This window comes from Acinonyx jubatus, chromosome B2 (genome assembly GCF_027475565.1).
Source record: "Acinonyx jubatus isolate Ajub_Pintada_27869175 chromosome B2, VMU_Ajub_asm_v1.0, whole genome shotgun sequence".
In the NCBI taxonomy this organism is placed as follows: Eukaryota; Metazoa; Chordata; class Mammalia; order Carnivora; family Felidae; genus Acinonyx; species Acinonyx jubatus.
Window position 1 is genome coordinate 68,625,274 of NC_069385.1, and position 16,583 is coordinate 68,641,856.

General features: G+C 36.5%; 1 protein-coding gene across 1 annotated transcript in view; it reads left to right on the forward strand.

The window, feature by feature from the left end:
- The window catches only part of LOC106979073 (tigger transposable element-derived protein 1), a 94,257-nt gene extending 79,744 nt beyond the window's left edge, over positions 1-14,513 (forward strand). Inside the window, 6 exon segments of the mRNA XM_027056370.1 lie at positions 12,895-13,018; positions 13,021-13,462; positions 13,464-13,634; positions 13,636-13,910; positions 13,913-14,227; positions 14,230-14,513. Coding sequence (XP_026912171.1) covers positions 12,895-13,018; positions 13,021-13,462; positions 13,464-13,634; positions 13,636-13,910; positions 13,913-14,227; positions 14,230-14,513 — 1,611 coding nt within the window.
- Positions 14,514-16,583: the final 2,070 nt, after the last annotated feature.

Consider the following 16,583-nt stretch of genomic DNA (forward strand, 5'->3'; position numbering starts at 1 on the left):
GAAAATTGCTGAGAATTTTCTAGGAGTGATCATTGAAAAGTAAGATAAATTACAGAAGGGGGCACCTAGGTGGCTTGGTTAGGTAAGGAACTGACTTGATTTCAGCTCTGGTCATGATCTCACTGTTCTGAGATTCAGCATAGGGCTCTGTGCTGACAGTGTGGAGCCTGCTTGAGATTCTCTCTCCCTCCCTTTCTGTCCCTTTCTTTCTCTCTCTCTCTATCAAAACATATAAATAAACATTTAAAAAGAAAAATTGCAGGAGAACACTGAGTCCTGAACGAGTAAATGGAAACAATCAATATTCAAATACCTGTTGTGAAGTTGGAGAACACCAAAAACAAACAAAAAATTACCTCGGGGCCTCAAAGGGAATGTTCCATTGGCTCCACAGAAATGAAAATTAGAACAATGGCATGCTTTTCAGCAATGTAAAAATACCAGAGGACAATGAAAAATACCTTTAATATTTTGAAGCATTAAAGACCAACCTAAAATACTAAACCCAGACAAAACATTAATTAACAATAATGGTAAAATATTCATTTTCAAACACAAAAAATTGATATTTTACTAGTCTCATACCCTATCTGAAAGAACTGCTAAAGAAAAATAAAAACAGAGGGGCGCCTGAGTGGCTCAGTTGGTTGAGCGTCCTACTTCGGCTCAGGATCTCACGGTTTGTGAGTTTGAGCCCCGTGTCAGGCTCTGTGCTGACAGCTCGGAGCCTGGAGCCTGCTTCGGATTCTGTCTCCTTCTCTCTCTCTGCCCCTCCCCACTTGTGCTCTGTCTCTCAAAATAAATAAATGTAAAAAATAATTTAAAAAAAATAAAAAGAAAAACAAATGAGATGGTATACAAGAAAAAGATAAGCATTTCTAAATGAAATCAGTTACCAAATATTTTTTTTAAAAATGATAATCTGTAGCTTAAAAATATATATTATGGTGTACCTGGAGGAATCAGTAGGTTTAGTGTCCTACTCTTGATTTTGGCTTAGGCCATGATCTACGGTCTTGAGATCAAGCCCGGGGTACAGCCTGCTTAACATTCTCTCTCCCTCTCCCTCTGCTCCTCCCTTGCTCATGTGCCCAGTCATGTTGTCACACATGCACCCCCCCTCTCTCTCAAAAAAATATATAAAATATATGTACATATATATATAATATGTACATATATTATATATGTATATATATGATGGTAAGGACACTTAACATAAGATCATCCCTCTAAAATTTTGAAGTGCAGAAAATTATGTTAACTATGGGCACAATGTTATACAGAAGATCTTTAGAATATATTTACCTTACACAAGCTGAAATTTCACACATTTTGAACGACAATTCCCTATTGCCCTCTTCCCCCTGGTTCTGGCAACTACCATTTTGCTCTCCTTTTTATGAGTTTGACTATTTTATATACTTTATGTAAGTGGTATCATGCGGTATTTGTCCTACAGTGACTGGCTTATCACTTAGTATATTGTTCCCCAGGTTTATCCATGTGTCACATATTACATGCACCAACAATGCACAAGGGTTCCAATCTCTTACATCCTCACCAACACGGACCTTTTGGTTTTTTTTGATAATTGCCACCCTAAAGGTGTGATGTAACATCTCATATACGTCTTCTTTGGAGAAATATCTATTCAAGTTCTTTGCCCATTTATCTACTCGTTACTTTTTATTTTTTTTTACTATTGAATTGTAAAATCTCCTTATATATTTTGAATATTAACTCCTTTTCAGATACATGGTTAGCAAATATCTTCTCCCATTCCTCAGGTTGCCTTTCCACTCTGTTGCTTTCTTTGCTTTTTAGTTTAAAGTAGGCATTTTAAAATAAGGTAGAAGAAAAATGCTAGTGGAAATGCAGGGTGGATCATGGATTTTTGAAGCAGTGTATTCTACCTCTCTTATGTAGCTCACACATGACAGAGATATAACCACTAAAACGATAAAATTGAGGGACACCTGGTTGACTCAGTCAGTTAAGCAACCAACTCTTAATTTTGCCTTAGGTCATGATCTCATGGCTCATGGGATCGAGCCCCATGTTGAGCTCTGTGCTGACAATACGGAACCTGCTTGGGATTCTCTCTCTGTCTTTCTCTCACTCTCAAAATCAGTAAATAAACTTTTTAAAAATTAAAAAAAAAGGATAAAATTGAAAGATACAACTTTCAAACCAGTAAAGGGGAAAATGACTAATAAAATATAATTATTCATTCCAACAGATGTTAGAAAACAGGAAATGAAGGAGAAAAACAGTATTAACAATCAGTAACTCTCAAAATAAGTAGAAGAAAGTGACAGAAAGAAGCAAAATATAATAATAATAATAATAATAATAATAATAATAATAATAGTTTAATACAGTAAGTGATAAAAGGAAATGCTTTGGAACATGCTTATGAAGTCATAAAGGTTATTGAAGACAGATGATCTTGTTCCTATGCTACTTGAAAAGAACAACTATTATCGATGGTCAGCATATTAAGGAAATCAATTATAGTTCAGAATTAAAAGTCATTTTGTAACAGCTGAGGTTTTCTAAAATAAGGAGTCCCTATTGAAGGAAATCTTCAAGCCTGGGTTGGACAAATGGTCCAGAGTGAATGTGGGTTTCATGTGTTTGATATTAAGAGTTCTTTTTAATGCTAAGTTCCTATAATGATGAGGTTTTTGAGGTGTATTAAGCCAAAAGCTTTTGAACATGGAATATTTTTTCTCAGTTTGAAGCATCATCAAGATAGTACTTTAAAGGTTGGTTTTACCCATCACGGTGTCCCAAGGCCTTAGTACAATGTTGTGATACTTAACACAACCTCAATAAATAGTTCCTGAATTGAAGACTGGCAGATTTAATATAGTCCTAGGAAAATAATAAAAAGGTGAAAGGATAAAAAAGTATAGTCTCTGATAGTAGAAATAGGAACCAAGTTATTAAACTATAAAATCTTGTACAGTGGGAAATACAAAGTGCATATAGAAAGTCATAAATACTTTTCAAAACATATAAGAAAAAGAATAATTTTATCTGATGCATTTGGGTATAACCAACTATGATAGAACATGGTTCTAAAGCTGAAAGTATTGTGCCTCAGCAATTATTAACTTTTTTCAAAGAAGGAATTATTAAAATTGATACTTTCCATCTCTAAGGAATTTGTTTAGGAAGTACATATTTTATAAGCAAACTATAGTGATGTCAACAAACTTTTTGAGTTTTCTATCTAGAGAGTAGACTGGGACTTTTGTTTTACATTTTTTTTTAATGTTTATTTATTTTGAAAGAGAGAGAGAGAGAGAGGAGGTGGGGCAGAGAGAAAGGGAGAGAGATAATCCCAAGCAGGCTCCACGCTGAGGGCTCAGTCTCACAGACTTTGAGATCATGACCTGAGCAGAAATTAAGAGTCAGTTTTTCAACCAACTGAGTCACCCAGGAGCCCCTCTTTTAGTTTTCTGTCTAGAAGGGACCAAATGATTTTCATTAAAGGACATATGCCATAACTATATTAAGCAAGATAAACATTCTTCCTGGCAGGATTTGGGTGTGTGATATGGGGTTCTATCCATGTATCTTGCAAAATCATTTTCTGAACTATAAATCATTTTTAAGTTTTACCACAATAAAATAACACAATATTTACCAGAGATGACTTTTGTCACCTAGCCCACAGCATCAGATGAGATGTGTTTTGGGTTTTCATCATTTTTGAATTAGTCACCTTTTCTTTTCAGTTGTGGGAGACAAACATTAAATTGTGGAACCCTCACAAACCTATACCCCTCCCTCTTTTTAAAAAAAAATGTTTATTTTTGAGAGAGAGAGAGAGAGAGAGAGAGACAGAGCACAAGTGGGGGAGGGGCAGAGAGAGAGGGAGACAGAATCCGAAGCAGGCTCTAGGCTCTGAGCTGTCAGCACAGAGCCTGACTTGAGGGCGAGGCTCGAAACCCATGAACCATGAGATCATGACCTGAGCCGAAGTCAGACACTCAACTGATTGAGCCACCTAGGTGCCCCAACACCCCTCCCTCTTTAGTGGACATGGGAAGAGGACGGCAGTGTATCTCAGTTCTGTGAACGTATAATGATTGTTACTAATCTATTTCATGGGAAACTTCAGTATAGACTTTACCTCAGTTTCAAGCTGCTAAAATCCTACTGGGGTCATTCAAGCCTAAACTTACCTTTCCAATCCGAGGTGTGTCAGTTCTAACAAACTTTAACACTTTTATTTATAAAGTATGCTTTCCCCAGAAAGTATTTAAGACAACTTCTCTCGTTTGCTTGTACTGTAGTATTTTGCAAGCATGCCTGATCAATCTAGTCAGCTGGGGAGTTTGAAAAAAATTCTGATTTGTGGACACATCCCAGGAGATTATGATGTGGCCATTTGGGAGAGACTTAGGAATCTGTTTTTGAGTCTTCCCAAGTGACAAGGTTTAGAAACACAGATTCACTATGTGTCACTCCTTCAGCACTTTCTCTGTGTGCCATATGGTGTTCTGCACCCCTAAAGGAAGTTAACACACTCTGAAAGATGAGCTCATACCCTTGTACCAGGAAGATAAACCCCAGAGCACTGTGACCTTGGCCCAGAAGTTCACAAGAGATCAATGGCAGGATTTGTTTTGGCTTCGTTTAGCCAAAATTTATCCAATAATGGTATTGAAAACATCTGTTTTTTTTTTTTTTGAGACAAATATGGATGTAATAAAATAAGTGCTTTATTGCAGATGAAGAACCATGTGGAGATGTGAGAAAGGAAACTTATAGCTTGTAAGGAATAACTGTTACAGCCACAGTAATCACGTGGCTTCAAGTTTGCCAGCTCAAGAGCAGCAGTCCTGGGGCCCCTTGGTATGGACTTGCCTTGAGAAAGCAGGTCACTTTCGCCTGGTTTTAATATCACTTTTAGATTCATAGTTTGCTTGCTTAACAACACAACTTACTGCCTAATATTGGGCCACACATATAGTACACTCTTAAGAGATGCTTCCTGAAGAAAAGAAGGGTGTGAAGAAATAGAAGTTTTAGAAAGACAAAACTAGTAGTTTGCATTAAACATTTAAAAAATTTTTCCCTATTGGTTTTAATTAAGCTCTTGCTGAGTTGTGAACTCCAAGAGATTTTTTTAAGAAGAAAAAGTATTTTAAAGCCTTCCCACAGGTTTTTCATACTCTTAATGGGTAAAATCAGAGTACTGAAGATTATAATGCCCACACTCAAATGATGGCTTATGAAATCAGTCTGCATCTACCTGAGATGAAAAGAAGGTTGTAAGACAAAAATAATGGATTGTGTTCTTAATAGGAAGAGCAGAGACAATAGTTCTTTTTGCGAAAAAAAATTACAGAATTTTTCTTATGGGGAATTGTTTTTATGGTAGAAAAGTATTTAAAGAGCATGTGTCTCTCTTCAGAGATCAATTTATTGCAGGTCTATAAACCTTACTCTCTTTCCCTTTAAAATACAGGTTTTTTTTTTTTGTTTTTTTTTTTTAGAAAGTCTCTTATTTACCTTAGGAAAAAAAATCAATACTATTACAGAGAAAAAGAGACCTTCTTATTTTCATATGTTGTTTGAATTTATAGGTGTTACAGTTAACATAGATAGATTACATACCATATTTCAAAATAGAAATTATGATGACCAAAATGGTACATTTATAAGCTAGAACTTAGAAAACTAACATAGAAATATAATTGGTCTTTTGGTTGGTATCTCACCAGGTAGTAATTAATTATAGAATGGCTCATGCACTGTGTCATTTCTTTTTCCGCCGGATATAAGAATTTTTCAAAATGTTTAGTAGCGATTCAGCAGACCACACTATTCTATCTTTATATACAAAACTGATGTTTTAACATAAGAAATTCCATGTATAAGTTTGCTAATTTTTCCTTGAGAATATTATAACGAAACTGATAAAGTAACATTGTGTTAAAGCAAACCACTGTGTTAAATAAAGGATGGGTGGAGAAGACAATTATGGAAAGATAGATGACAAAGCCTAGAAGATACCTTCCATGATGAAAATACACTATAAAAAATACCTAGAACAAGCTAAATATGATCATAGCTGCCCAATTCCAACATACTAGAATTAGTTTACATATCTTGAAGATGGAAAGAAATTCAGAAGCATACAGTTTAATAACCAGAGGGGATTTGGGAATAATTTAAAAACAATTAAGACAAAACAGTACTTTTCTGCTAACTTGTAAATTACAGATCTCAATTTTTTAGGAAGTGAGTGGCATTTAATTTAGAAATCTAAGGAGATTAAAACAGTTGAGTAATCAGACATGAGCAATCAGGTTCTTTGCCGCCTTTCTCTGCCACCGACACACTGAAGGACTGGCCCCATATGATTCTCTTCATCTTGTTCCTGGTCATCTAATCTATCCTCAAGCAGCAAAAATGGATGCAAGCCTTGCCAATCAAAATTAAACAGTTAGTGCCTGACCTCCATCTTAACCAAGCATGCAGGAAAATGGTGAGAGGTTTAGAATCGAGTTTTAGGATTTAGGTGAAAATATTTATACGTAAAAACTAGGTACAGATTGTGTTTGTCTTCTTTTTTTTAATTTTTTTTTTTTGTTTGCTTGTTTGTTCGTTTTGTTTTTAGTGGGTTAAGTTGCTAGAGGTAGGTCTGCTTAGGCTAGCGCAGAAAACAAATGAACTACCCAGAGAGGCTACGTTCCCAGAAAGCACAGAGGTTTCCTCAAGCTCTGAGCTAACATCTCAGGCTCAAAGAGAAAGATGGGGAATTGCCTGGTCACTTGGGTGCCTTTTCCCTGCGCTTGTCTGAGGGCATGTTTTCCTTTGATAATAGACTCTCGTAAATACAAGTCCTTGAAAGGGTGGGAAGGAGAATACTGTGGCTCCACAAGCTTTGAGAGGCTTTGAAATTCAATGTGATATCCTTTATGCTGGCGAGTGGCTGAAGATCAAGGGCAATCAATCTTGATGCTTTCAAATTTATAAGATATTTTGGCTGGAAGGACTGGAAAAGATTTATCTTTCTGGAATATTTCGTGTCTGTTCTCTCTTCTACTTCATCTCTGGGTCTACATCCTAGTGGAATAGTTGAGAGAATGTTTGCAGATGGATATCAGTGGCTGAGGCTAATTAGCAGCTATTCAATAATACCTTTTCCAAACAAGCAAAACAAAACAAAAGGAGGAATTTCTTCATTTTTGGTCTACCAATATTTCTTTTTATTATAACCTTTGCTCTTTCATCCCCTGGAGTTACTAATATATACTTCACCCCTATCTTATTATAAAATCATACCACAGAGAATCTAGGTCATATTTGTTATTATTAATACACAGTAAAAATGCCACACATTTTCTATCTGACCTTTTGGAACTCTCTCTCTCTCTGCCATCCTTCCTACCTCTGTTCTGTCTCCTTCAGTTCGACCCAAATAAGGGAAATAAAAGTTTTTCTCTACCTTGTTAATATTAACTCATCCTTCTTTTCTAATTCTTAAATGATCTTTGACAGTCTTTTCTCATTCAAGAGAATGAATGCACACCCGTTTCTGGCTGACACAGTCTTAGGCCTTTGCTACTTCATCTCATAAATTATTTCCTTCTACCTAGCAAAAGGAACTTCCTTTGGATGAGCTTTCTCTCAACCTATCTCCCTTTTCTTCTTCTCTCCCCATTTCTTCTACCCTCTTTGCATTCATGATTGCCTCCCTCCACCAAATTTTCTTTAAAAAATATCCTCTCAGGGAGCCTAGGTGGCTCAGTTGGTTAAGCATCTGACTTCAGCTCAGGTCATGATCTCACGGTTCGTAGGTTCGAGCCCTGCGTTGGGCTCCGTGCTGACAGCTCAGAGCCTAGAGCCTGCTTCAGATTCTGTGTCTGCCTCTCTCTTCCTCTTCCCTGCTGGCACTCTGTCTCTCTGTCTCTCTGTCTCTGTCTCTTTCTCTCTCAAAAATAAATAAATATTAAAAAAATTAAAAACCAGGGGTGCCCAGGTGGCTCAGTCGATTAAGCGTCCGACTTCGGCTGGGGTCATGAGCTCATGGTTGGTGGGTTTGAGCTCCACGTCGGGCTCTGTCTGGCAGCTCAGAGCCTGGAGCCTCTTTCAGATTCTGTGTCTCCCTCTCTCTCTCTGCCCCTCCCCTGTTCATACTCTGTCTCTGTCTCAAAAAATAAAAAATAAACAGTAAAAAAAATTTTTTAATAAAAATTTAAAAAACAAATAAAAATACCCTCTCATAGTCTAAATTAGAATTTTATTTATTCTTGTAATTTAAAAAAATGGAAATTAGTACATTTTCAACTTCTCTTAAAATAGATATTCTAATAATAGGCAATAAACTTAATAAATTAAAATATGAAATAACAAAGTCCTTCACTTTCTAGTAGCACTGTTTTGATATTTCATAATAATAATAAATGCATACTATTAGCCCTCAAAATTCATCTTTAAAAAAATCCAATGTATCCAAATATATTACTCTATCAGATGATGTTACACTGGCTGATTGGTTAAATGACCTTTGGTAATGTGTAAGTGTATTCATAATTATAAGAAATAATAAAATTGCGGTGTCTGGGTTAGCTCAGTGGATTAAACATCTGGTTTTTCATTTTGGCTCAGGTCATGATCTCACATGATCTCACAATGATCTCACAATTTGTGGGTTTGAGCCCCACATCAGGCTCCACGCTGACAGTGTGGAGCTTCTTGGAATTATCTCTCTCTCCCACTCTTTCTCCCTCTCTCTCTCTGCCCTTCACACGCTTGTGCATAGGCACGTGTGCACTTACGCTCTCTCTCGTTCTCTAAATAAATAAATAAATAAATAAACTTAAACTTAAAAAAAAAACTGGCATTTAAAAAATAATAAAATAGATCAAATCCAGTAGAAAACATATAACCAACCAAACAACACATGAAAGAGAGAAGTAACAATATTCATTTGTATTATCTTTGCATTTATCAATAACTAATGTTTCAGAGGCAAATCAAAATTTTTCCATGAGGATGAAGATTTGTTTGGGTGACTCATAACAGAGTCATTAGTATTAGGGTAATATATAGACATATATAATAATTAAGGAATTTTTTTTTATTTTTAAAATGGAAATGAGTACAACAAAAATATAAGCTTATATTTTTTCTCGGTTGCTGTTGATGTAACCAATTGTTAAGATTATACACCAAATTGCATAAACTTTGCTTCTAAATATGTGTTGATAAATGAATTCATAGAATACCATAGTTATGAATATTAGAGCTCTAGGAGAAAGACTCAATGAGATAGTGTAATAAAGCCACTTAGGTTCTATAAATTCTAGCTAACAGAATAAGTAGTTTGCTTTTGATGGAGAGTATTGCTTTTCTACTAGCCTTCACTCAGTAGAACTAGGAGAAAAAAAATAAATTGTACAGCTTTAATAGGAAAACTGAAGGTAACAGGTCTCACAGTGAACCAGTTGTCCCCATAGTGACTGGGTTGGTGTAGCATATACCAGTTACATATCTTATAAAACTAGTAATTATATTTCGTTCATGTGTTGAAAATTTGGGGTGAGACAGAATTTCAAGTTATCTACCATACTACCAGGAGAATTTCTGCCTAAGACATATGTATTAATATTATATGACTGTTTATGCTCATTTCACAAGTGTAAGATAATCATGTGAATTATATAGCAAATTTGTGTATACATATATGTCAGGTATGGGCTGCTGTGTTTTCCATAAGCAAGAGTACTAAATAAACTATTATGAAAAATTATATCTTGGAGTCATGATGGGTCAGAAGCAATCTATATAGGTTGGTAGAATTTAGAAAATTTTGCTGACTTAATGAATAAGTGGGAACACTAGTACATATCCAGTGTCTTCTGTCATAGAGCAATGACTAATTTCCTGAACAAATTTTCTGGCCTTGACCAAATGGAAAAGGGAAATAAAGTTGGAATTTGATTCCAGAATACTATTTCAATCCCTGACACTTTTTCTTCAATTTAAAGGCAAATTGTACAACTTACAAAGTCTCAATCTCTCAATTTTTCAAATGGACAAGGTAACATTTGCAACCTATCAAAAGAGCTTAGAGAGGTTTAATGAGGTGACATATCTAAAATGTTATCTAGGGGGGAAAAATATATATATATATATATATATTTTTTTTTATCTCTGCAGATAATGCCTCAGCTTGACTGGAGAAAAAAAAGATACCACAAGATATCATTGTATTATGATAAAGCAATGAACTACCACCTGCAGGAAATTGGCTTCATGAAAGGCAATGACAAAGAGCACATCAGGATTACATGAAATCAATCAGAGGCAGGCAGGAAGAACACAAGCCAGATGAAGTGGAGTCTTTTATGGCAGGCAGGAGAATATATCAAAGCCAACCTTGCTAATTTCAAAAAGCCCACTCCCTTCTCTAGAGGTGAGAACATTACTTCAGACAGCATGCTGGCTCCGCTGGACTTCTGTGAAGATGCTATAACTCCATTTGTGGGTTTCTTAAAGAATGATTTAGGAATGAAAAGGGCCAGCAAACCTGAGCACCGTTAATTTAGTTCACCAGTAAGAGAGAACTGAGTGCACAGCTTTCCACATTTATTTCTCCATCAGGAACTTGTTATTTGTACCAGCTGGACCCTGATTTGTGTATTTTAATTCTGAGCTATACTATTCATTTAAATGCTGCTTTCTAAAGAAACTCCTAAGTAATTTTTTTCCTTAAAGAGAGACATTTGTGCAAAGCAAAACAAAATCAAACAATCCAGCTAAAAGTAGACGTTGTCTATCCTTGAGTGGCAAAATGAAAGGTAGGAGGAGGAAGGACGGTCCAAGTGATGGGTGTGATGGATCACAGATCATGAAGAGAGCTCGATGCAGGCAAATATTTTTCATAGGAAGAACAGAGGCTGCAAAAAGATCTGTGTCAGTGCTGGAAACCCATGAGTAGGCTGTAAAGAATTCAAGTGTTCCAAGCACCCTGAGAATAAGTGGAAAGAGTATTCTGAGAAGCCTCATGGTGCTTGCTGAATGCTCATGGGCCAAGGACAATGTCATGGGGATTAGGCACATATAAGTAGCTGTACATAATGGGATAGGACTGGGTATAATTGGAAGTCCAATAGACATGAGGATTACTCCTCAGCTTTAAGTGGTTGTAGCCTGTGATGCTGATAGAAAAGCTGAAAGTGCTTACCAGCATGATGATATTTTTTCACCTCAGAATGACTAAATCTACTCCTTGAATGTACACCAGAGAGAAAATAAACGAACTAAATACACTTATTGCATTTTTATTGGTGCCTTGTATTTGAACCCTTTCTGACAATAAACATACTTTGAATTAATCGACGAATTGACGGAAGTTTGGGGTAAAGATCATTTTAATTAATTCATTTAACTGTAAAAGTTGGACCTCAACGTTTTGTGCTCACAGCTTAGAGCCTGGAGTCTGCCTCAGATTCTGTGTCTCCCTCTTTCTCTCTCTGCCCCTCCCCCGCTCATGCGCGCATGCTCTCTTTCTCTCTCTCACAAAAATAAATAAACATTAAAAAAAGAGAGAGGACTAGACTATAACTCACAAATCATCTCTTCTATTGTTTTCAATTTAAGTTCCAAATGGTCTATGAGCTGGGCTGAGGTAGATATTCTCACTTCAAATAATAGTCTTTTCCAAATATGTAAGGGGAAAAGAGCTAATAAATAAATAGTCTCGATTTTATCTTTTCTCCCATGTTTATTTCCTTAAACACTCAGTACCTGTCTGACACATCTATCATGTGTGTTTTAGTACTGTCTTTTAGTAAGTTAGTAAACAGTAAATTATCAAGCAGCAAAATCCAATAACACAACTCTACCAGAATGAATATGTATTTCAATATTGTGATTATTTTGGGGTTTGCTTGCTTGTGGCAGTGACAGACTTGCCAACCTATACTAGAGTCATGTTGTCTGTTGGAAAAAAAGAGCTCCTATTTAGCGGAATTAAATTTAATACTTTTACAAAGCATGATTTTCCTTAGACCACGGGACGGTTTCAAGTGTTCTATCACTCAAATAAACATAAAAGCTGTGGGTGTGGTCTAATGATGAGTTCTCTTTATGTTACAGAGGTAGTCAATGGCACAATAGTACTAAAATCCGGATCCTCTGATTTGCGTTCAAAATTTTTCCTATTTACATAGTTATTTGAGTGCCTGGAATTTTGTTTTCATGAGGAAATTTGTTCAAAATTTTTCCTATTTACATAGTTATTTGAGTGCCTGGAATTTTGTTTTGATGGAGCTGTGTTTTCATGAGGAAAGGGAACAGCACAGTTGCGTCGCAAAGGCAGCGTGATGGGCCGGACCACAGGCATACTTTACTTTATTGCTTTATTGTGCTTAGTGACATTGAGCTCTTACAAATTGAAGGTTTGTGATAACCCTGAATTGAGAAAAGTCTCTCAGTGCCAAATATCTAACAGCATTTGCTCACTTTGTGTCCCTGTGTCATGTTTTGATTATTCTTGCAATATTTCTAACTTTTTCATTATTATGCATTTACTATGGTGATCCGTGACCCTTGATCTTTGGTGTTGCTATTGTAATTCCTTTGAGATGCTGCAAACTGCACCCGAAGAAGACAGTGAACTTAATCAATAAATGCTGTGTGTGTTCTGACTCCTCCACCGACCAGCCATTCCCTCATATCTCGCCTGCTCCTCAGGCCTTCCTATTCCCTGAGACACAACAATATTGAAATTAGGCCAATTAATAATCCTGTGATGGCCTGCAACAGTTACAGTAAAACGAAGCGGGTTTTCTGTCTCTCACTTTAAATTAAAGATGGAAATAATTAAGCTTAGTGAGGAAGGCATGTTAAAAACTGAGATAGGCCTCCTGTACCAGAGAGCCGAGCTGTGAATGCAAAGGAAAGTTCTTGAAGGAAATTAAAAGTGCTACTGCAGTGAACACATGAATGATAAGAAAGTGAAACAGCCTGATTGCTGATATGGAGAAAGTTTATTGGTCCGAATAAAAGAGCAAACCAGTCACAACATTCCCTTCAGCCAAAACCTAATCCAGAGCAAGGCCCAAATTCTCTTCAGTTCTGTGAAGGCTGAGAGAGGTGAGGAAGTTGCTGAAGAAAGGTCTGAAGAAGCTAGCAGAGATTGGTTCATGAGGTTTAAGAAAGCAAGCCATCTCCATAATACAAGAGTGCAAGGTGAAGCAGCAAGTGCTGATGTGGAAGCTGCAGTGAGTTCTCCAGAAAATCCAGCCAAGATAACCCCTGAAGATGGCTACACTAAACAACAGATTTTCAATGTAGAAGGAACGACCTTCCATTGGAAGGGGATGCCAGCTAGGACTTTCACAGTTAGAGAGGAGGAGTCAATGCCCAGCTTCAAAGCTTCAAAGGACAGGCTGACTCTTTTGTTTGGGACTAATGCAACTGGTGACTTTCTTGAAACCAGTGCTCACTTTCCACTCTGAAAATCCTAGGGCTTTTAAGAATGATGCTAAATCTATTCTTCCTATGTTCTGTAAATGGAACGATAAAACCTGGATGACAGCACATCTGTTTACAACATGGTTTTCTGAATATTTTAAGCCCACTGTGGAGACTTACTGCTCAGAAAAAGATTCCTTTTAAAATATAACTGTTCATCGACAATGCACCTGATCACCCAAGAGCTTTGATGGAGATGTACAATGAGATTCATGTTACTTTCATGCCTGCTAACACAAAATCTATCCTGTAGTCCATGGATCAAAGAGTAATTTCTACTTTCAAGTCTTATTATTTAAGAAATCTATTTCATAAGGCCACAGCTTTCATACAAAGTGATTCCTCCGATGAATCTGGGCAAAGTAAATTGAAAACCATCTGGCAATGATTCACCATTCTAGATCCATTAAGAACATTTCTGATTCATAGGGAGAGGTCAAAATATCAACATTAACAAAAGTTTGGAAGAAGTTGATTCCAACCCTCATGGATGACATGGAGAGGTCCAAGACTTCACTGGAGGAAGTAGCTGCAGATGTGGTGGAAATAGCAAGAGAAGTTGATTTAGAAGGGAAGCCTGGAGATGCGATTGAGTTGCCGCCACCTCACGATGAAACTTGAACATAGAAAGAGTTCCTTATGGATGAGCAAAGAGGTTGGTTTCTTGAGACGGAAACTACTCCTGGTGAAGATGCTGTGTAGATTGTTGAAATGATCACGTAGATCTAGAAAATTATATAACCTTAGTTGATAGAGCAGTGGCAGGGTTTGAGAGGACTGACTCCAATTTTGAAAGAGGTTCTACCCTGGGTAAAATGCTAGCAAACAGCATCAATGCTACACAGAAATTGTTCATGAAAGGAAGAGTCAGCCAATGTAGCAAACTTTATTTTTTTTCCTGTTTTAAGAAATTGTCACAGTCATGCCAACCTTCAGCAGCCTGCACCCTGATCACTCAACAGCCATCAATATGGAGACAAGATGCTCCGCTGGAAAAAACATAATGCTAACTAAAAGCTTAGATGATGGTTAGCATTTTTTAGTAGTATTTTTAAATTGAGGTGTGTACATTGTTTTTTTTAGATATAATGCTATTGCACACTTAGTAGGCTACAGTACAGTGTAAACACAATTCTTGTATGCACTGGGAAACCAAAAATATTATTATTTGACTCACTTTATTGTGATATTCACTTTGTTCCAAACCCACAATATCTCTGAAGTTATGCTTATAGTTGATCAAACATTATTCTGGGTGCTTTTGTGAGAGTGTTTTGGATGAAACTAACATTTAAATCAGTAGACTGAGTATAGCATATCGCCGTCCGTAATGTGGCTGAACTTCATCTATCAGTTTAAGCCCGGAATAGAATAAAAAAGCTGACCTTTCCGTGAGTAAGAGAGAATTATTCCTGCCTGATGGCCTTTAAATTGGGACATCAGCTTTTGTCTATCTGCAGATTTGAATTGAAATATCAGCTCTTCCTGGTTCTCGACCCTACTGGCTTTTGAACTAAAACTACCATTGACTTTCCTGAGTATCCAGCTTTCCAAGTCACTTGGCAGATCTTGGGACTTTACAGCCTCAATAGCCACATTAACTAAGTAACTAACTAGCTATACACACACACACACACACACACACACATATGTGTGTATATATATATATATATATATATATATATATAGTTTTATTGTTATATATATATAGTTAGTTTTATATATATGTATATATATATATATATATATATAACAATAAAGGAAGAAAATGGCATATGGTATATATATCTTTCTTCTTGTTAGGGTACTCCAGAGAAACAGAACCAATAAGATATTTTTTATATATAGATATTCTGAACATTGAGATATATTTTGATGTAAATTTTCATTTTTTCCACAAAACATAAGAAGTTACTGTATACAATTTGAATATCTATGTTTGTTTGTTTTGTAAATGTACATCTATCAGCATTGCTAGCAGTGATCTGGTCTAGAGACAGAAAATAAATTCCCTTTTTGGAAAAAATTGTGTTTCTGTTACCACAGTGATCAACCCATTTGGGGGAGGATGACTTTGCTATTTTTGTTCTTTGCTATAATATCTAAATGATTATTTTCACAGGTAGTAAAATTTCTCCATGTCGATTAAGTTACATCATTCCCCCCACCCCAAACACTTAATTTTGAGAAACAATATATCTGCCGAGTTCCTGACTAACTCAGTTTTTTTTGTTAAATTTTAATTCCAAAAGTATGGTTACTAGGTTCATTCAAACATTTCCGAATGAGTAGCTATAAAAAGAGCAAATTAAAAGTTTAACCTTTTTAAAAAAATTTTTTTTAACGTTATTTATTTTTGAGAGGGAGAGAGACAGACTGCAAGCGGGGGAGGGGCAGAGAGAGAGGGAGACACAGAATCCAAAGCAGGCTCCAGGCTCTGAACTGTCAGCACAGAGCCCGACACGGGTCTCCAACCCACGAACTGTGACATCATGACCTGAGCTGAAGTTGGCTGTCTAACCTACTGCACCACCCAGGCACCCAAAAGTTTATCCTTGTTTAAAATGAAGTTGCCTTCCACAATTCAAAAATGACCAGTAATTTCTAAGGGCCTTCCCACTCACTGTATATGTCTTTAATAGGGTAAACTTATGAGGAACATCTTGGATTACCTAAATGATTTTTGTGCAAATCATCTGTCTTCTCAGAAAGGAACGTTGTGGTAAGAATCTGGACAACACAATAAGGAAGTCACAAACAGAGAAAGTAACAGTAGGTACATACAACATGAAAAGTGAGCTGAAAAATGGAGGAGTGGAGTGCCAGAGTTGTTATACAGGTTGCGTATGTCAGCTAACACAAAGCTGAAGAGGATTGGTGTTGCAGAAGCCTTAAGAAGATTTATTCTAGATCATTTCTGATGACTAATTTTATGTTTCAGTTTGGCTGGGCTGTGGGGGGCTCAGATATTTGGTCAAACAACAGTCTGTGTGTTTGTTTCTGTGAGAGTGTTTTTGGGTAAGATTAACACTTAAGTCAGGGGACTTTTGAGAAAAGCGGGTTGTTCTTCATAG